The following is a 15,033-nucleotide window of genomic DNA, read 5'->3' as shown; positions in this document are numbered from 1 at the left end:
ACATGTGCCACCTTAGAAAAATTTTTAAAAGCATAGACTTTAAAATTCAGTTTACAAATATAGTTTAATGGATATTTATTTTAAATGATTAATGCTTTCTCTGTGTCTACTGAAATGATTATATTTTAGTTTATTAATGATTGATTTTCATATGTTAAACCAGTCTTGCATTTCTGATATAAACCCTACTTGTTAAGGATGAAGTGTAATTTGTGTGGTAGAGGGGGGGTTGGTAAAATCTATGCAATAAAATTTGCCATATTAACCATTTTTTAAAGCATTTTTAAATGTACAGTTCAGTGGTATTAATTATATTCACAATGTTATTCAAGTATCACTATAATCTATTTGCAAAACTTTTTTTTCATCTCAGAAACTCCACCGATTAAGCAATAATTCTCCATTTATCCCACTCTCCACCCGGGGTAATATCTAGTCTTCTTTTTGTCTCTATGAATTTGTCTATTCTAGATATTTCTTATAGGTACAATCATACAATATTTTTCCTTTTTGTCTTTTATTTCACCTTGCATAATAGCTTTAAAGTTCTTCTGGGTTGTATCAGAATTTCATTTTTTATGGCTGAATAATATTCCACTGTGTGGATATACTACATTTTGTTTATCCATCCTTTTGTTGGACAACTGAGTTATGTCCAACTTTGACTATTGTGAATAATAGTTCAATGAACATTGGTACATAAGTATCCAAGTCTCTGTTTTCTTTTTTTTTAATTTTATTTATTTATTCATGAGAGACACAGAGAGAGAGGCAGAGACATAGGAAGAGGAGAAGCAGGCTCCACGTGAGGAGCCTGATGTGGTATTCGATCCCTGAACTCCAGGATCACTCCCTGAGCCAAAGGCAGACGCTCAACCACTGAGTCACCCGGGCGTCCCCCTGAATCACTGTTTTCAATTTTCTGGGACATATATCTAGGATTGGACTTGCTGGATCCTATGATAATTCTACATTTAAAGAAACTACCAAGCTGTTTTCCACAGTGGTTGCAACATTTTACTTCTCATCAGGAATGTACAAGGGTTACAATTTCTCCACATCCTTACTAATACTTGTTTCCATTTTTTGTTGGTTTTCCCACCATTTTTTGGATTATATTATAGTAAGTATAAAATGATATCTCATTATGGCTTTGATTTGCATTTCCCTAATGATGAATGATGTTGATCATTTTTCATGTTCTTATTAACTGTTCGTATATTTTCTTTGCATAAACATCTATTCAAGTTCTTTGCTCATTTTAAAACTGATATCTTTATTGAACTGTAGGAGTGCTTAAATATACTATAAATATTAATCCCTTATCAAGATTTGCAAATATTTTCTTCCACTCTCTACAGTCTGCATTTACTAATAACCTTTGATGTACAAAAGTTTTTCATCTTCATGAAATCAAATTTATTGATTTTTCTTTTGTTTCGTATGCTTTTAGTGTCATATTTAAGAATACATTGCCAAATCCAAGGTCAGGGAAATTTGTTCATATGTTTTATTTGAAAAGCTTGATGGTTTTTAGTTCTTATATTTAGGTTATTGATTGATTTTGAGTCAACTTTTGTGTATAGTGCAAGGTAAGGGTCTGGATTCTTTTTTTTTTTTTTTCTTTTGCATGAAGAAATCCAGTTGTCCCAATATCATTTACTGGAGACGTTTCTATGCTGAAAGATATGGGTAGTCTTAATCTTGTCAAAAATCAATTACCCATAGATATATTGAGTTCATTTCTGGACTCTTAATTCTATTCTGTTGGTCAGTATGTCTATCTTTATATCACGTCCACACTGTTTAGATTATTCTAGCTTTGTAGGGAAGTGTTAGTCCTCCAACTGTGGTTTTTATTTTTCGAGATTTTTTTTTTTTTTTTTTTTGCTATTCAGAGCCCCCTGTATTTCCGTGTGAATTTGAGAATCAGTTCAATTCCAATCAGTTATTCCAGTTCTGCAAAAAAGGCTGCTAGAATTTTTATAAGAATCACATTGAATCTGTAGATTGTTTCGAGGAGTATTGAGATCTTAAAAATAATAAATCTCTAGTCCATGAATATGGGAGGTCTTTCATTTAGTTCTTCTTTAACTTCTTTCAGTGATGTTTTGTAGTTTTCACTGTACAAATCTTTTACTTCTTTGGTTAATTTGTTCCTAGGTATTGTATTCTTCTGGATGTTATTGTAAATGGAATTGTTTTCTTAATTTCCTCTTCTTGATTGTTCTTTACTGGTTTATAGAAACACAACTGATTTTTGTTTGTTGACCTTATACATTGCAACTTTGCTAAATATATTTATTAATTGTATTAGCTTTAACTATTATATTCTTTGGTTTTATATATATAGGGTCATGTCATTTGCAATAGAGAAATTTTACTTCTTTTGTTCTAATTATTTTTTCTTTTGTTCTAATTAGATGCCTTTTATTTCTTTTCCTTGTCTAATATTTTTTATTAGAACTTACAGTACAATTTTTAATAGCAGTGGTGAAAGCCAGCCTCCTTGTCTGTCTCCTGATCTTAGGAGGAAAGCTGTCATTCTTTCACCACTGACATGATGTCGTCTATGGATTTTTCATAAATAGTCTTTATCATATTGAGAAGGTTTGCTTTTATTCCTAGTTTCCTGTGTGTTTTATCATGAAAGGATATTGAATTTCGTAAATTGCTTTTTCTGCATGAGTTGAGATGATTTTGTGTTTTTTTCCCCCATTATTCTACTAATGTGGTAAAATATACTTCTTGATTGCCTTATGTTGAACCACCCTATTGCATTCCTGTGATAAATCCCACCTGGTGTATAATCATTCTAATATGCTGTTGGATATTGTGTGCTGGTATTTTGTTGAGGATTTTTGCTTCTGTGTTCATAAGGAATACTGGTCCATATTTTTTTATTGTAACATCTTTAAAAAATTATTTTTTAAGAATAGTTGACATATTATATTAGTTTCAGGTGTTCAACAAAATGGCTTGACAATCGTATACATTACTCAGTGCTCACCAAGATAAGTGTAGTTACCACCTGTCACCATATAACATTATTACAATATTATTGACTATACAACCTTTGCTGTACTTATCTCCATTACTTTTTTTTTTTTTTAACAACTGGAAGTTTATGCCTCTTAATCCCTTCCAGCTACCTGTCTTTGGCATCAGGGTCATATAATACTGACCTCATGGAATGAATTAGGCAGTATTTCTTTGTATGATTTGGGAGAGTTTGAGAATAATGATCTTTTCTATTTTCTTCATGAGTTGGTTTAAGCAATTTGTTTGTTCTTGGGACTCTGTCCATTCCACTAAGTTATTTAATTTGTTATTGTACAATTGTTCATAGTCTTATCTTCTAATTCTTTTTATTTTTGTAAGGTTAGTAGTAATGTCCCTGCTTTATGATTTAGTTATCTGTATCTTCTTTTATTATTTGTCTGACTAAAGGTTTGTAGACTTTGTTGATCTTTTCAAAGAGAAAACTTATTGATCTTTTTAAACCAACTTTTGGTTTCATTGATTCTCTCTACTGACCTTTCTTCTTTTGTAATATAGATGTTAGAGCTATAAATTTTCCTCTGAGCACGGCTTTTACTACATTTCGTGTTTTTTATTTTTTACTTTTTATTTTTTTTTTATTTATGATAGTCACAGAGAGAGAGAGAGAGAGGCAGAGACACAGGCAGAGGGAGAAGCAGGCCCCATGCACGGGGAGCCTGACGTGGGACTCGATCCCGGGTCTCCAGGATCGCACCCTGGGCCAAAGGCAGGCGCCAAACCGCTGCACCACCCAGGGATCCCCTTTTTCATGGGTTTTATATGCTGTGTTTCTGTTTTCATTTTATCGCTAAGTACTTTCTCATTTCCCTTGTAATTTCTTTTATTTATTGGTTAAGAGTGTAGTATAGTTAACATTCAGTTATTTCTACATAAACCTGTAGGTTTATTGCAATGTCCATCAAAATCCTGGCAGAAGTTTTTTGTATATACAGACAACCTAACTCTATGATTCATAGGAAAGGTAAAGGAATTAGAACAGCCAAAACAATTTTGAGAAAGAATAACTTTGGAGGGCCCACACTGCCCAATTTTAAGATTTGTTATAAAGCTACAGTAATTAAAGCAGCATGATATCAATGAAGGGATAAACACTGGATCAATGGAATAGAGTAGAGAATCCAGAAATAGATCCACACAAATACGAACAATTGATTTCTGACAAAGGTATAAAACAATTCAACAGAAAAAAGATCTTCAATAAATGTTATTAGAACATATGAATTGGACATTCATATGCAAAATAATAATCTCAATTAGATTAATTGAGATTAAATAAATTAATAATAATCTCAATTTAGACCACACATTGTATACCAAAAAATAATCCAAAATGGATCATAGACCTAAATGTAAATATAAAGCTATAAAACTTTTAGAGGAAAATGTAGGAGAAAATCTTCATAATTTTCAGTTAGGCAAAACCTTCTTATTATATATAACACCAAAAGCGTAATCCATAGAGAAAAGTTTAATATATTGGACTTTATCAAAATGAAAATTTTTTCTCATGAAAGTCACTGTTACGAGAATAAAAAGACAACAAAGAATGTGAGAAAATATTTGCAAATCAAATATTTGACTAATAACTTGTATCCAGAAAATATATCTCTCAAAAATCAGTGTCAGAAAACAAAGAACTCAATAGTAACTGGGCAAAACATTTGAACAGGTACTTCACCAATGAAGATATATAGATGTAATAACATAAGAAATGATGGGCTCATATCAGTAGCCATTAGGAAATGCAGATTGAAACCACAGTGAAATAAAGTTTTGATAAATCAACAATATCCAGTTATGGTAAGGATGCAGAACAATAGAACCTCTTACAAATTATTGTTGGGAATTCAAAACGGTACTGCCTCCTGGAAAACTATTTGGTTGTTTCTTTAAATATGCATTTATCATATGACCCAGGAATCCCACTCCTGGGTATTTGCCGTTGCGAAGTTAAACTTCTATTACACAAAAACTGTATACAGATATTAAAAGCAGTTCTATTCATAATTACCAAATCAACTCAAATATCATTCAACAAGTAAATGCATAAACAGACGATGATACGTCTATACCATAGAATACAATAAAAAGTAAATATTGATATACACAACAACACGGATGAATCTCAAAGGCATCATATACCAAGTGAAGGAATCAGTTTCAAAAGGTTACATATTGTATGATTCTGTTATCATGGCATTCTGGAAAAGGCAAAACTGTAGGGGTGGAGAACAAATCAGTGGTTGCCAGGGGTTGGGCTTGAGGGAAGGTTTGACTGAAGTGGAGCAACATGAGAGAGTTTTTGAGAGGTGATGGAATGGCTCTGTATAGTGATTGTGGTGGTGGTTGCACAAAGCTGTTCATGTGTTAAAATTCATAGAATCATTCACACAAAGTAAAAATATTGAATGCAAATGGATATTTTAATTTAAAATAATTTTTTTGTTTAAAAAACAAAAAAGCAAATAGTTATTCTTAACATCTTCAGCCATGGTAGTTAAAGCTAGCATATTTGTTTAAGTCAGGTTGCACATTTCATGGAACTCATAACCCCTTAAGAAAAGAATATGTATGGTTTATCCATTCTGTCATATTGGAACATAGTTTTATTATGTTCAATGTTAAGATCTCATAGATATTTTAATTTTGCTTTTATAAGATTCTGTAATTATATATAGAATTGACTTTATCCTTAGTACATGCAGTGATTCAGCCTCTAACTATATTTTTTTATGAGAGAGTATGAGTACCATCTGCTTTATGATGCTCCTCTTTTTCCTCCATACTGGGAATACTCTGTGATCAAATGGGAAGGACTACCTTTGTGCAGACAGGGAATGCATATGTCGTTGTACTCAAGAGGAAATTGTTGTAATAATTCACTTATCTAAATTTGTTGGGTATTACATATTTATTTTAAATTTATTGGATGATAAACCGTCCTCAAGATAAGTTCATAACAATATCCTGTAAGGACTGGCCATGATTTCCCATCCATTAGAGGAGCACGTAGAAGAAATCATGTATATGGAATTTAGCTTCTCTTTCTACCACTTATTAGAAGCAATTAATTGACTTCTCTAGGCTTCATTTGTCTCATTATTAAAACATGACTGCTTTTGCTTTAAAGTTCTGTGGTCTGTGACATACCTACTTGTGTTTAATCAGTTAATATGTCTGATTGCTGATATATTTCCTTTCTTTTGACCTTCTTGTTGACATTATTTAGCTGCCTCTTATCTTCCTAATCCTTCTGGAAAGACTGACCTAAGATTAAAAAATAATTCCTTGAGATGAATATTGTTCATTATCATTTATCATTTATTGAGCAGCACTGTTCTAAGAGAAGCAGAGATGAAATGATTGTCATCAGAGTTATGGTCTACTGGAAGAGAAAAACAATTAAAATACAGAATGCTAAGTGGTATGATACCTGTGTGTTCTGGAGGCAGTGGGATGCCATGAGGGTCAGAAGATGACTGGGTGAGACTATGAATCTGAGTTTTGAAGTATGAGTAGACACTGACTAGCAGAGATGGAGAGATGGTGAGGTGAGAAGTACCGTGCAGGATAGGGGACTCAGTCTAGGGGACTAAGGAGGCATGCACTGGAGGAGCCAGGAAGTCATATGGTGAACAGCATTGTGTGTGCCACTGCTTATAGCTTGGATTTTGACCTGAAGGAATGAGGAGCCCAATAAAGGAGTCCGATGAGGAACAGGGACATAATGAGGTGTGAACTGGGGAGCTTAGGTTGTATGTCTGTGTGGTGGGAAGGGAAACAGAAATGTTGATTCTGGAGGCCAGTTTGAGAACCATTACCGTAATCTAGGAAGAACCGTAATCTAGGAGAACCGTAATCTAGGAAGTAACGATGAGTGACGGTGAGGATTGAGAAGCCAGTTCAGACTCCAGAGGTGTTAAGGAGGTTGAACTCCCAAGAACATGAAGAACCAGATGTGGTGGGTACTTGATTACAGGACACATGACTACTTAATATACTGCCTTTTAAAATAATTGCAAGCCACTCTTCAGTGTGTATGTAATGGGCAAATGTTGCTCTCTATACTGGGAGTACCCCCGAGAGGGTGTCATCTCAGTATTGGTTTTACTATTATTTTAGAGGGAGACAAAGAAGCATCAGGAAGTGAATTTTGTGAATACCTCACATTATGTTTTAATAGTGTTATGGTTTGGGAGATCAGTTAGTGAATCATCTTGAGACTAGAGGTAGTAAGAAGAGGAGACAGAGTGGTGGCACTGCTTCAAAATGAGTTCTGCTCCCACGGGAGGATATTAACTCATATAGGAAGGGAGAAGCTATTCATATCTGTGGGTGAGTGACATCTTGACCCAGTTGTGCAGTATTGATTCTAGGGTAGTAAATAACATAAGTCACCCTGGTGCTGCAGAAATACAAATGCTTACATATGTTTTGTATCTGTCCATCTGCCTAAAATTATCTATTGGGTCTAAGTCATAGCTCCAGAGAGTAAAATTCCCTTTAACAGAAATGTCAGTCTATATAACCCATGTCCAATGAAACACAATAACAAATCCTTTTTCTCTGGATCTCCCCTTTTCTGTGCCAAGACCATCACCACCTTCCCATATGTCACTGGAATGGTGATTTCCAGAAAGATTGTGGTTTGGTATTGAATTTGGGAGATGCTCATCTCTGATCAATAGAAGCACAGTTAGAGACTAGGTCTCAGGAGGAGCTATCACTGAGGATGTGTGTACTCTTTTATAATAGGTGGATTCTTCATGGTTTTGAGACTTTCATTTTTATTTTTAATTTTTTTTAGCCTATAAACAATAGAAACTTATTTCTCAGGAGGCTGTAATGTCCAACATCAAAGTGCAGATTCAGTTTCTAGTAAGGATCGGCTTCCTGGCTTTTCAGACTTTGCTCCCAAAGTGGGGGGAGAAGCCCCTCCCTGTGACCTCCTGGGAAGGTTGAGCCCTACTCAAGGTGTGTGGTGGAGAGCTCAGGGGAGCACTGCCATCTGGTGTGCTGACCATGGGCAAGTCACCTGGCCCTTTGAAGCCTTAGTTCCCTTCTCTCGAAAATGAGATACTTAATAGGAGCTATCTCATTGGAGTCTAATGAAGATAAAATCAACTAGTTCATGTTAAGCACTGAGTATTATTCCTGCCAAATAACATCTAGTCCTATATATATTTAATTAATATTAAAAAGAAGAGTATGCCATTCCCACCTATTTAAAATAGTTGGTTTTGGTACATGTAACTTTAATTCCAACCACCGTATGATTATACTTAAAAACAAAGTATAAATACAACTTCTTTTACTAATAATCCTTAGGCCAAGTATAGTCTTTGTTTTTCCATGGGATAAGTGGATAGGATTGTGAAGTGAGAATGTGGAGAAAAAAAAAGTTCTAGCATTGTTCTAATCAGACCATGCATCTGAGAATAAATTACTTTCTTACCTGGGCATGTTCTTATTTCTCAGGTATATTAAGGAAACAAACATCAAAAATGACCCAAATGAGCTTAATAATCTTATCAAGAAAAACTCTGATGTGATAACATGGACCCCACGACCTGGAGCCACTCTTGATCTGAGTAGGATGCTAAAGGACCCAACTGACAGGTTTGGTTTGAATATTTATAGAGGCCAAAGATGGTTTATGGTTTTTTTTTTTCAATTTTATGAGAAAATAAAGGGCACACCCATGGCCTCTTGACAAGTCCTTATTTGTAGGAATATTGTTTCTGCTGGCTGGCATAGTGAGTTTCTTGTGCAGTAAGGCCCACATATCACTTTTAAAACTGGAAATCTTACAATTTAAGTAAACTATGAAATATCTTTCAAATCTAAGGGGAAAAAATGAGTTTCCCCCCAAGATTTTCATGTTATATAACAAATACTCAAAACGTTTTCCTCATCTCATAAACTTATTTGAGGATGAAGGGTGGGGGGAAATTTTTTCTATCCAGAACTGTTGATAGGCTCAAAAATAAGGTATCTTAAGAAAGCAAACAGCAATAAGCTCGAGAGTTGGTTTCCATATCAGTATAAATGTTACCCAACTGCATGTTTCACGTAGAACACATCTGAACAAGTAGCAGTGCGTTGGGAGTACAATTCAAGAAAAGTTAACACCCATGTGACAGACCTTTATTTTCATAAATACTTGTCTTGAGCCAAATGAAACTGTAAGTTTCTCACCCTTACTTAGAAACTGGGTGTGGTAAAGATTGGTGCAAACAATTACCACAGGTGCAGCTGCTCTCTGCCTGCCTCCCCCCACAAAGTCAGTGTGAACGTGGTAATCAGCGATTCTGACCTTTTGTTGACTTCCTGTGTCAAACCACTCGTTGAATCTGGTTCATTCCCCTTCGTAAATCTGCCATAAATCCAGCACTTGCTTCCAGCCTTTTCTGCCATGGCCTGAATTAGGCTTCTCACAATTTTTAGCCTTGATTCCTGCAGGGGTTCCTGACTGGTCTGTGCCTCCACCCCTGCTCTCCCTTGATCTGTACTCTAGGCCAGCTGGTTTCAATCTACTGGTCAAAATCCATGGTGGATTTTGGTGGGTTGTAAAATCAATGACATTGATTATGACCCACATTTTTTAAAAAATGAAACTGAACAGAATAGAATATACTTGAGTGCATTGCATATAACGAAGGTAAGTATTATTTAAGGAAACTTTTGTTTTGCGAGTACCTTTGGGGGACCCCCAGGATCCTGATATAAAATGTTAATTCTTACAGGAATAATAGGCAAAAAGTTTGAAAGCCCTTACTCTACATTGCTGCCAGCATAACCTTTTTAAAATGCCAAACTGTTTCTGTTCCTTCCTGCTTACAATTCTTTAGGATTGCCCAAGCACCTCTAGTATAAAAGCAATTTTTATTCTTCAGATCAAGGGTTAAGAGAGGTTTCTAAGTATTCTGGTAGTAGTGGGGCATTCAAGAGCCTTTGTCATGCGGCATTTGCTGAGCTCCCCATCTGCTCGGTCTGGTCTTCCTAGAGCAGAAACTCTCAAACCTTAATGGGTATCAGAATCACCTGAGGAATTTGGATAAATGCACATCCCTGAGCTCCACCTGGGGACTCTGATTCAGTAGATCTGACATAGAGCCCAGAAATCTGCATTTGTATCACCAAAGCATTCTGGGTAACAGGAGAGTAATACTGTTGGATTCTCAGTAGTGAGATAGAGCACAAGGGACATCGGGGACTAAGTGCTGAACTCTGCTTCATGAGGGAAGGAGAAGATGGGGGAACAGGAAATGTGGTCAAGAAACCTCGATCTGTATGTTAGTAAATTGAACACCAATAAAAAATTTAAAAAAAAGAAAAAAGAAGGGTACTTGTTGTGATGAGCATGGGGTGTTGTATAGGTTAAATGATGAAACAAATTTTTACCACATGTTAACTAGAATTTAAATAAAAACTTGAAATTTAAAAAAAAAAAAAAAAAAAGAAACCTCGATCTGAAATCAGCATTTGAGCTAGGTCAAATGAGGAGGAGTAGTTGAGAGGGAGTGGATGGGAGAGACAGGGGGAGGTGGGGGGTGGAGAAATTCCAGACTCCAGTAGGGGAATGGCATGTGCTGGTGACGGGAGGTATAAATAGTATCGTGAGTTTGGTGAATGCAGATACTTTGAATAAGTGAATAAATGTATGTCATTCATTCAGAAATTATTTACTGAGCTCCTTTGGTATACCTGGGTAGACATCATACTAGGTACAGGGATGCAGCTGAGAAAATGCCTTTCCCTTGTGTGAGGCAGGAAGGCCGAATGGCATGCTGAGGGTGTTGGGGGGCAAGGTCAGAAAGACCCTGTGAGACTGCTCAGGAAACTTGTCTGTGAGTAGTAGCAGCTTGAGAAAGTTAAATGCAGCAAAGCAGGAACATCACTGCATTGTGTCCTAGAAAAACCATTTCAGTTTGCAGAGGAGCATGTACTAGGGAAGAGGCTACAGGGAGAATAGCTCAGCTGGGAGGCTATGGCTTTATCTGGGAGAGATCAGCCTTTACATAGACATGGGACAAGGAGTTGCAGAAGTAGTTTGGAGATCGATTTGGAAATTAGCCTTAGGATTTTGTAGTATTTTGTTACAGAAACCAATGCATCTGTAGCTTTGGGAGAACAATGAGCTAAAAGTGTTGTTTCGAGAAGTGGCACCTAGAGATCTACCATCACTTGCCAGATATTTACCAGACGGTGCCTATTTCCCTCCTTACACTTCCCTTATCCAGATCACATCCTGTTCTGTTTCTAGGATTCAAGATTCCATGTCTCACGCAATGATCCCTTTTCACACTGGATGGGCAGAGCTCCAGGAGGGTCACAGAACTCTTTTGTCCATATTGCCCACTGGGTTTCAAAATAAAATTACCCATCTTTTTTTTTTTTAAGATTTTATTTATTTATTCATGAGACACACACACGCACGCACACACAGAGAGAGAGAGAGAGAGAGAGAGAGGCAGAGACACAGGCAGAGGGAGAAGCAGACTCCATGCAGGGAGCCTGATGTGGGACTCGATCCCAGGACTCCAGGATCACGCCCTGGGCCAAAGGCAGGCACTAAACTGCTGAACCACCTAGGGATCCCCTAAAATTTCCCATCTGTCTGTATCAGCTGTGGTTTGATGAGTACAATAAGAGGATTATAAATTAGAGACACGAAAATCTGGATATTTCTCAAAGCCAGGCTAAAACTGTCCATACGCTCAATAGACATTTGTTGAGCCTGTTCTATGTGCCAGTCATGGTTGTTACTTCTTTTTTTAAAAAAATTTTTATTTAAATTCAATTTGCCAGCATATAGCATAACACCCAGTGCTCATCTTAGCACATGCCCTCCTTAGTGCTCATCACCCTGTTACCCCATCCCTTCACCCACCTCCCCTTCTCTGACCCTTTGTTTGTTTCCCAGAGTTAGGAGTCTCTCATGGTTTATCTGAGTGGGGAAAAATTAAAGAGGAAGAGAAACAATGGTTGCTACTTCCATCAAACTTATATTCTGGTGGAGATAGAGGGGCAGGACAGGAGCAAGCAGACATCCACAAAATAAATATGACCACATGATGTTCAACATTTCCATAATTTAGCTACTTGAATCAAAAGGGTCCAAATCAGTGGTTTTCCAACTTTTTTTTTTTTTTTTCCCCACCAGACATGGACTTTTAGCTTTAACTGTTTCTGGCTTGGAAACCCATCACACGGATTAACAGGAGCTTAGGCAAAGAGTCAGGCCCAACCCTTGTGGGTCCCAAGTTACTACTTTCAGATGCCTGAGAATCATCCAGGCAGTTTGACACCTACTCGACTGGTCGACAGTTGATATTCAAGTGCTAACTTTTGCCTTCCTTCTTTCATGGTCCTCTCACCTTTCTGTCTTCTCTGCTCCCCGTGGAATTCCTCCTTTATATCCCCACGTCTAACTATTTGCCTAACTATTTGCCTCAAGCCACCTTGCACACTGGTTATGCCCTGTGGTCGGTCATCTCTGATTTCCTTTAACTGGCCATTTTGCATTTCTATAGGCAAAGTCATCCAAAACTATCGCATGTACCCAGCAACCTTGGGTAATATGCCCCCTGAACATGAAACAGATGTCTAGAGCCACTGCTCACATGTGCAGGACAGAGCTCCCAGAAGGGTAGAACTCTTGGCTTTGCTCCTCTTCCATAAACCTTTACTACCCTGCCAACTCCTATAGGGAAAAAAATCTCCTTATTGGACATGTATGTGGCCACACACCTTCCATAGCCTAAGGTTTCGTACCAGGTTTAAAGAGGGCATCCAATAGTTATTTTTAAAATTTTAACGTAATTTGTAATTTAAAAAATATTTTTAGAGTTATAGAAAAGTTGCAAAAGATAAGAGAACTTTCCTGTATTCCTATCCTCAAACTTTCCTTAATGTGAACATCTTGCATAATTATAATACAGTCATCAATACCCAAGGACCTAACATTGTCACAATACTACTAACTCTCACCTCTGTGTCTTCAAGCAAGGGCATCATAGAGCCTCCAAATGGGACAAAAATTTACAAGGATTCCTGGGACTTTGGACCATATTTGAAAGTCTTGAATGCTGCAGTAGAAGATGAAATATTTCTTCACTCATCCTGGATAAAAGAATATTTCACTTGGGCAGGATTTAAGGATTATAACCTGGTGGTCAGGGTACGTCATCAGTATTATTTGTCTTTGCTTTGTTATATTATGGAAATATACGAAATTCCCCTTGGTGTTCCAATTTGTTTCTCAATAAACATTCATCAAACGCTACCAACTGCTTCACGGAGCAGATTTGACCATGTGATAAATGATCCCATGTTGAAAATGTAAGGACTCTTCCCTCAAGTGCAGCTCAGTTGCTCTGGTATTCTTTTGCCTCACATCACCATGTTTGTTGTTGTGTTTTTCTGGGTGTTTTGTTCAGTGTGGCAGAAATCAGCTGTTTAAACTGTGGGGCTATAAGGTGCTATCCCCCTGATGAGGTAGTGATGTGGAGCAGAGTGACATAGAAGCAGGTACCTCTTATCGGAAGCTGTGGCAAGCAAGAACCAAATCACACAAATTAGCTCCAGCACATACACACACAGCTCAAAAGCCAAGTGGTTCAAGTTAGAACCTGGTCACTGAAGTTGAAGGTGTATCCAAAAGCAAAGTGAGTACTAAGAGGTAGGGGGATGTGAGAGGAAGAGGATGCCTGAAATGCAGCCGGGAGTACTACAGAGTCTGAATAACCAGCTACTCACATGTATATTTTATCTGGGACGCTGAGTTTAGGGCGCATCAGGAAATAGACAACATTCACTCTTAGAGACAAAGATCGGGGATCCTCAGAGTGAGGACTATTCCCAAGTTTAGTTTTCAACCCCTGAATAGTAATACCAGGCAATTCTTGCCTTCTTTTTTTTTTTTTTTTTTTTTTTTAAGATTTTATTTATTCATGAGAGACACAGAGAGAGGCAGATAGACATAGGCAAAGGGAGAAGCATTCTGACTCCTCGCAGGGAGCCCAGTGTGGGACTCGATCCCAGGACTCCGAGATCATGACCTGAGCCAAAGGCAGACACTCAACCACTGAGCCATCCAGGTGCCCCAATTCTTGCCATTCTTAAAAACTGGGAATCCTAAAAACCTGCCCCAGGGGATCAGTGTCAGTCTCTGACAATTTTGCTGGTCAGTAGTGAGAGAAGTTTGAGTATGCTCACGAATACGGTTACAAAGTTGTCAGTTTTCTTTTCTTGGGATGAGCTGCCATAATTCCAAATCATTATTCCCTCTCTATTTTTGAGGTGTTAAAAGAATTCTTCCTTAATGAAATAAAAGTAGATGGAAGAATTTTTTTTTCTTAAGTCCTCACTTGGCAAAATAAAACACAGGTGACCCTGGAGCAACACAGGTTTGAACTGCACTTATAGGCAGGTTTTTTTTTGTTTTTTGTTTTTGTTTTTTTTTTTAGCAGTCCAGTACTGTAAATGTTTTTTTTCTCTTAGGATTTTCTTAAGAATATTTTTTTCTCCCCTCTGTCACGAATAAATAAAATCTTAAAAAAATACTTTTTTCTCTAGATTATTGTTTATTGTAAGAATACAGTATATAACACATATAATGTACAAAGCATGTGTTAATCAACATTTTATGTTATCGTGAGGCTTCTGGTCAATGTACTATTTGTGGTTCTGTTGTGGGGAAGTCAAGTTATATGTGGATTTTCAGATGCATGGGAGGGGGGCAGGGGAGGGCATCTGTGCCCCCCCAACCCCTGTGTTGTTCAAGGGTACTGCATTGGTATTTATATTAGCTCCCGAATATTTTTTAGAAAATTGTCTTTGAAATCCACAGATCTGAAAAACATTGGTCTAAATGATATTTTCAGTTGGACAATAAGCATGAAAAAGAAAGTATATTTTTCACGGAACTGTATATGTTCAGCAGCTATGTAATGATGAGAAACATCG

The 15,033-nt window shown here is 37.0% G+C and overlaps 1 protein-coding gene across 6 annotated transcripts in view; it reads left to right on the top strand.

The window, feature by feature from the left end:
• Positions 1-15,033, top strand: part of LOC112657055 (cytidine monophosphate-N-acetylneuraminic acid hydroxylase) — a 133,400-nt gene that overhangs the window by 88,812 nt on the left and 29,555 nt on the right. For all 6 annotated transcript variants that reach the window (XR_007408327.1, XR_007408326.1, XM_025442849.3 and 3 more), the window contains exons 10-11: positions 8,542-8,682; positions 13,072-13,246. Coding sequence is in view for 4 of the 6 variants with exons in the window: in XM_025442849.3 (XP_025298634.3) it covers positions 8,542-8,682; positions 13,072-13,246 (316 nt within the window). In the remaining 2 variants the exon portion in view is untranslated. The remainder of the gene's footprint in view (positions 1-8,541; positions 8,683-13,071; positions 13,247-15,033) is intronic.

This window comes from Canis lupus, chromosome 35 (genome assembly GCF_003254725.2).
Source record: "Canis lupus dingo isolate Sandy chromosome 35, ASM325472v2, whole genome shotgun sequence".
Lineage (NCBI taxonomy): Eukaryota > Metazoa > Chordata > Mammalia > Carnivora > Canidae > Canis > Canis lupus.
This window is presented reverse-complemented; position numbering and strand designations above follow the sequence as displayed.